The sequence below is a fragment of the Diabrotica undecimpunctata genome, chromosome 2 (assembly GCF_040954645.1).
Source record: "Diabrotica undecimpunctata isolate CICGRU chromosome 2, icDiaUnde3, whole genome shotgun sequence".
In the NCBI taxonomy this organism is placed as follows: Eukaryota; Metazoa; Arthropoda; class Insecta; order Coleoptera; family Chrysomelidae; genus Diabrotica; species Diabrotica undecimpunctata.
Window position 1 is genome coordinate 78,376,748 of NC_092804.1, and position 7,205 is coordinate 78,383,952.

At 34.9% G+C, this 7,205-nt stretch overlaps 2 protein-coding genes across 2 annotated transcripts; both read right to left on the reverse strand.

Moving 5' to 3' along the window:
* Positions 1 to 1,934: 1,934 nt before the first annotated feature.
* Positions 1,935 to 4,325, reverse strand: LOC140433733 (uncharacterized). Its single transcript, XM_072521710.1, has one exon. It carries the CDS (start codon positions 4,323 to 4,325, stop codon positions 1,935 to 1,937), a length of 2,391 nt encoding a protein of 796 aa, XP_072377811.1.
* Positions 4,326 to 4,340: 15 nt separating this feature from the next.
* Positions 4,341 to 5,552, reverse strand: LOC140433734 (uncharacterized). The gene has a single exon (XM_072521711.1). The coding sequence runs from the start codon at positions 5,550 to 5,552 to the stop codon at positions 4,341 to 4,343; it is 1,212 nt and encodes a 403-aa protein (XP_072377812.1).
* Positions 5,553 to 7,205: the final 1,653 nt, after the last annotated feature.

Sequence of the window (7,205 nt, forward strand, 5' to 3'; positions counted from 1 at the left end):
AAAAATAATCTTACTGCAGATGAACTAACCAGTGTAGAGGCTGATCATGATGCTCACCTAATTGAATCTAAAACTCGCTATAACTTAAAACAATTCGACTTTATAATGGCTAAAGAGTCACCAAAATACAAAGTACTATCTAGTGATTTGCAAAAATGTTTGCCTTCACCACTAACAAAAAATTGTATTAGTTTCTACAAAAGGAAGCTTTGGACTTTAAATTTTACATTATATGATGCCAGTGATTCTTTTGTACAATTTATGATGTGGGAAGAATCGAAATGGGCCCGAGGTGCAAATAAAATTGCCTCATCAATTTTGAAATGGGCTGACAATACAATTCCAGGTAGTCAAGTAGAGGACATCACTCTTTGGACCGATAACTGCTATAGACAAAATAAAAATATAAGTATTGTAATGTGCTATTTTTGGATACTGCATACGTACCCTCAAATAAAGACGATCACTCAAAAGTTTTTACTGAAAGGGCACACACATATGGAAGCAGACAATTTTCATGCTTTAATCAAAAGAAAAAGAAAGAAACTCTCCAATTTGGCCATTTTAACACCATGGGACTGGCAACAACTAGTTAGGCAAACATCAGGTAAATACACAGTGCGCAATATGAAACTTGCAGATTTCAAAAACTTCAAAACGCTGTTCGATAAGAAATTGTCACATAATCCTCCTTTCGTAAGTAGAAAAAAGAATGTTAATAAAGACCCTGTTCTACTATCAACATGTGTTTTCCTACAAGTCCAACAAGAACACATTGGAAAGCTCTTTTATAAGACCGATTTCAATAATCAAAATATGTATGAAGTGGACTTCATGAGGTATCGAAGACAGCAAGTAACGTTTCCAGCCCAATTAAATCAAGTCTCAGTAATCCCATTACCAATCACAAAACAAAAGTATAATGACTTAATTGCACTACTGCCTTTTGTTCCGTCAGTTTGTCATGCGTTTTATCAAAATTTAACACATAGCGATGTAGCCACAAACAATTACCCACAAGAAGATAAAGATGATATGGAGCATCTTTATAGGCTGTAATAATAATAGTATAGGCTGTTTAATGTGTTTGTATTGTTTATTTCGTAGATACTGAGCGAAGATGTAGGTGTTTGTCCTTACACCTTTGTCCTGATGGCTTTGTTTCACGCACCAGTAATAGGTCGCTGGTTTTTTCCCTTGGGGAACAAGGTTTTTCCTTAGGGAAATAGGTTCACTTTATATATATATTTCTTTGAAGGACCACCCAGAAAACTGGGAAAAATGAAGATTCGAAAAGAACGTTTGAACAAATATATTTAAACAAATACAATGTATTTTAAACGCCGATAACTTGCATATGATACACACTTGTCGGTGATACAATATTGACACGAACTTATTAATATACCGACTGGTTTAAAACACTAATATGCCGCTAGGGCGAGTAGAGCCTGACGCTCCTTCAGTGCTGGAATTTGAACTGATACTGATGTCCACTCTCTCCCCTCAATCACAAACATTCCGAAATCTCCCCCCTGACCCCTCGACGTATTAAAAGATATGTTTATTTTTCAAATACCTTTAACTTTCAAATCATTGATAAAAACTACCTGATAAGGGTATTTGTCTCAACTTGCGGAATTTTGGAATGCGTCAGAGGGTAATTTGGAAAATACTAATCCTTTCATTGTTACGATTCTATGAAGGTTTTAGAAACTTGTGTAGAAAGTTATTTAAATGCAAGATAACGGCGCTTTACAGATTATTAGTTAGTACAAAGAAATTTTATATATCTAAACTAATATACAGTATGATACAAAAATAAACTAAATAATATGATACAAAAATAGACTAAAAATATTAAGTATTATTGTTACGCAACATAGTCACACAAAATAAACTAAATAATATGATACAAAAATAGACTAAAAATATTAAGTATTATTGTTACGCAACATAGTCCCCCCGTTGATGTGACCTACATCTAAATGAGTATGGGGTAAAGGACATACTTTAACAACAGATCTTATAAATGTTCCGTCTTTAGTTCTTAGTTTTACAGTTCTAACCCTGCCGTCTTTACTTGGCAGTGTTTCGATTACTCTTGCCAGTGGCCATTTTAGAGGAGGAGCGTTATCATCGATTAGGAGTACAAGATCATCGACTTTAATGTTTTCTTGGGGCAGAAACCATTTGGGCTTATTTTGGAGGCGATTTAAATAATCCCTAGACCAACATTTCCAGAAATGCTGCTGAATTTTGCTGCATTTCTGCCACAGTGATAAACTATTTTCGGATTTTGTCGAGATATCTTTTTCTGGATAGGAAGTCATGCTGCTTCCAATGAGAAAATGAGCGGGGGTTAGAAAAGAAAAATCATTTGGACTGTCTGACAATGGACAGAGGGGTCGTGAATTTAAAACAGCTTCAATTTGAGCCAAAATAGTGGTTAATTCCTCAAATGTAAAAATATTATTGCCCATCATCCTTACTAAATGATACTTGCAGCTCTTTATAGCTGCTTCCCAAATTCCACCCTGATGTGGAGATCGAGGTGCAATAAACTTCCACTCAATTAATGTTGAGGCTGCGAATTCTTTTATGATAGGTAGAACATCCGTTCCCATAAAAAAGTCATAAAGCTCTTTTAACTGATTACGAGCTCCAAGAAAGTTGGACGCATTGTCCGAATAAATGGTTTTAGAAATACCTCTGCGTGAAATGAATCTTTTTAACGTTAGTAGGAATGCTTCGGTGCTAAGACTGGACACTAGCTCTATATGGACTGCCTTAGTGACGAGGCATACGAATACTGCTATATAAGCCTTACAAATGGGAGGACGTCGCAGTTTTGAAGATTTTATTTGAAATGGGCCCCCGTAGTCGATGCCGACATTTGTGAATGGTCGAGAGACCTGAAACCGTTCTTTGGGTAGATCGGCCATTATTTGATGAGCTGGTCTTGCGTTAAATCTGTAACAGTTCTTACATTTGTAGATGATCCTCTTGATTTCTCTCAGTCCATCAAGAGGCCAATAAGTGAGTCTAATATTTGACAATGTATTTTGAGGGCCTGTGTGCAATAGGCGAATGTGTTCTCTTTCAAGTAACGATCTAACTACCTGGCATTTTGTAGGAAGAAGAAGTGGAAATTTTTGATTATACGAAACATTTGCATTGCGAAGTCGTCCACCTACTCTTATTAAATCTGATGCGTCTATAAATGGATTCAATTTTAAGATAGCCTTATTTTTTATTGTTTTTTGATGCTTTAAGTCTTTAAATTCTGATTGAAAGAATGTTAGTTGAATGATTTTAACTATTCTCTGCTCGGCTTCTATTAATTCGGAAGCCGAAAGTACACCATTTCTTTTGTTTTCTTTATTTTTAAGATTGTAAATATACCTATTGCAATATGCAATTACTCTTTGTAACCGAGTGAAAGATGAGAATTTACAAAAAGTTGTATATAGAGTAGGTTTCGAATTATTTACAGCGTGTAAAGTGGCTTTTATTTCAGGGATATCTGTTATATCAATATTTGGAACAAATTCATTAAATTTAGTGGTTGCGTTCATTAGAAAATGGGGCCCATGCCACCATAATGTATTGTCTACCAGCAGGGCCGGTGTGGTACCGCGAGACAGAATATCTGCTGGGTTATCTTTAGAACTTACGTGATTCCATAAATAAGTTCGCGTTAACTCCTGTATTTGAGTTATACGGTTTGCTACGAAGATTGACCAACGAGAAGGGTGAGAATTTATCCATGCAAGTACAATTTGGGAGTCTGTCCAGAGCCTAACCAAAGCTATGGAAGAAACCTTTGGTGAAATAATAAGAAAGATATTTGAAATCAGGGTAGAAAGCAAAACAGCCCCTAATAATTCAAGTCTGGGTAGGGTAATGGTTTTTAGCGGAGCTACACGACTCTTTGAAGTAATTAAGTTGCATGAAACGATTCCATTTTCATGTAAAACCCGTAAATAAATACAAGCGCCATATGCCTTCATACTTGCATCGCAGAAACCATGGATTTCAATTCGAGAAATATTGAGCGGATTGAGCAGAGGTCTAGAGATTGTGAGTTTTGCAAGATCAGGAATGTGAGCTAGAAAATTCAACCATTCTGATGAAATTTCTCCTGTGAGTTTGTCATCCCAATTTAAGTTACATATCCAAATTTTTTGCATTAACAACTTGGCAGATACAGTAATCGGATTTATTAGACCAAGAGGATCAAAAATAGAAGAGATAATTGATAGAACTTCTCTTTTTGTGTATTTTGGTTCACTAGAAATGTCAGGAAGAGAGATAGAGAACATGTCAGACTGAGAATTTCAACATATTCCAAGAACTTTATTTGACGAATTGTCGGGTTTTATTACATAATTAGATTTTTGAGATTCAGAGGAAATAGAGTCGAGAAACTCGGAAGAATAAGAACTCCATTTATGGAGTGGTATCCCAGCGGAATTTAGACTCGTAGAAAGTTGCTTATAAGTCTTGTACAAAGTCTCGATATCATTTGCACCATGTAAAATATCATCTACATAACAAGAATTTTCTAGAGCATCAGCAGCTAATGGGTATTTTTCTTTATTTCGAACTGCCAACTCTTTAAGACACCTAGTACTTAAAAAACTAGCTGAGTTTGTGCCGTAGGTCACGGTCTGAAGTTCTAGACATTTTAATTCTTCTTGCGGGGAATTGCGCCACAGAATGTTTAGTAGAAATGTCTGTTTTGGGTTAATTCTTATTTGCCTAAACATCTTTTCGATGTCGGCAATAAGAGTATATTTGTAAAGTCTAAAGCGAATTAGAATTTCAAACAAATCAGGTTGTACAGTATAACCTTTGAGCATAATATCGTTGAGAGACACATTTGAGGTTGATTTTATTGATCCATCAAATACAACCCTGAGTCGAGTAGTTAAGCTATCATGCTTGAAAACACAATGATGTGGGAGAAAAAACTTATGTTCGGACGATTCATTAAGCTTAGAAAGGGGAACGTATTTACAATGCCCTAAAGAAACATATTCTGATATGAATTCTGTGTACAGATGCCGTAACTCGTCTGATTTGTTAAGCCTTTTTTCAAGATTGAAAAAACGTCTTTTTGCCAAATGAAATGATTCACCTAATTTTTGATATTCATTAGGAGTCTTCAGAGGTAGGTCTACTTGAAATCTGCCACTAGGAAGAATTGTTAGTGAAGATTTGAATATGTCCTCAGCTCGCTGTTCTGAGAGAGTTAATGTTTTTACATGAATAGAAGTGAGTGGTTTAGTCTCTTCTATTTCCCAAAAATTCTTTAAAAGAGAATCAAGATCAGCAGTTTGTACGTGTAACGAAATATTTGAATAATGTGAGTGTGCATTATTCGTTGAAGGAGTCGCGTTTGATCCTAACATTGTATAACGAGAGTATGGGATATTTCCACCTACAATATAACCCAAATGAGTGTTTTGAAGAATAGGAAGGTTGGGGCCTAATTTTATTAAGCCGTAAGTAACTAGGTCAAAATAAATATCAGCTCCTAAAAGCATGTCTACGTCCGACGGGGTACAGAAATGTGGGTCTGCAAGTTTTATATTTTTTGGTATTTTTAATAAATTTAAATCCAGCGCGACTTGTGGATGCTGGCACGTAATGCTTTCGAGGACAGCACAGGACAGATTAAAGTTTTTACCAGGATATGTGTTTGAATAGATTTTAAGGTCTACCATCTTGTTTGAAACAGAAGAAGTTTGAGCTATACCTGATATTTGAAGATTTCTGGTACAGGGTGAATAACAAATTATTTTGGCTAACCTGTCTGTTATGAACGAAACTTGGCTACCGGAGTCTGTTAAACAACGAACAGAGATGGGATTGTTTTCAACATCGTAAACAGTTACCAAAGCAGTTGCGAGTAAAATTTGCAAATTGTTCGAATATACAGAGTGGGACGAAATATTGCTCGGCCCTGGAAGATTTTGCGTATCTGGTAAACCTTGCGGAATTGCATTTGGAACAGAGTTGTTCTGCGAATTTGCATGAATATTCTCCGAAGTGAATTGAGACGAATGCTGATTTGGACGTTGATGACGTGAATTCCGAACAAATTAATTTTGGGCGGGTTGACTTTCAGAATTCGATCTATACGAACTTTGCCGTGAAATATTTTCCGACGGGTGCGAAATGTGAAGCAAAGAGTGATGTCTTTTATTGCAGGTTTTGCAATTCGAAGATGAGGAACAAGAATTAGACATATGACCACTAGCAAGGCAATTGAGACAAAAACCTTTGTTTTTTACTTTTTGCATACGCTCTTGAGCGGACAAATTTAAAAATTGTTGGCAAGAGTATACTTTATGTGAGTTAGAATTGCATACGAAACATTTAAAAGATGTATCTCTATTATTTATAGAAATATGAAGAGACGGTTTTGATTTATAAACTGTTTTCTCTTCAAAGATCAAATTTTCCAATATCTTACATTTCTTTTCAATAAAATTCAAAAACTCATCTATTGTAGGAAGTTCGTTGAAATCTCTTTCGGATTCAAAGGATCGTTTCATATTAAAATCTAATTTTTGTGTAAATATATGAATTAAAATTAAATCTGCAAGATTGTCGGAGATATTTAAATTATTTAGCGCACTTAAATTCTTTTTTATGTGAGTTAAGAATTCTCGCAAGTTTTGAGCAGTATTTTTTGTTAATGAAGGAACATTCAAAAGTTGTTTTAAATAAGTGTTAATTATTAAACATTTGTTTTCAAATCTATTCTTAAGTGTATCGAGCGCAACGGAAAAATTTGAGCCTACAACTTCCAAATTTTCAATTAGTTGTAGAGGCTTGTTCTTGAGAATTGATTTTAAATAAATTAGTTTTTCAATATCTAAAAGATTTAAATCATCTACGACAAGTTTGGTAAACATCTCGATAAAACTAGGCCAATTTGCTATATTTCCATCGAAATGTGGAATTTTTATTTCCGGTAGGCGGATATGATGGTTATTTGAATGATTTTGTTGAGCTGAGGTGCTCACAACAGAATTTACTAAAATTGTATCAATTTTATTCTTTAGAGCTGATCCTAACGTTAAAAATCTGTCTTCTACGTCTGCCATGTCAACAGAAAATTCATCATCTATTGTCTCTAATTCATTTTGAACCTCGAGATATTTGTCAAAAACTTTTGATAGATAGTCTTT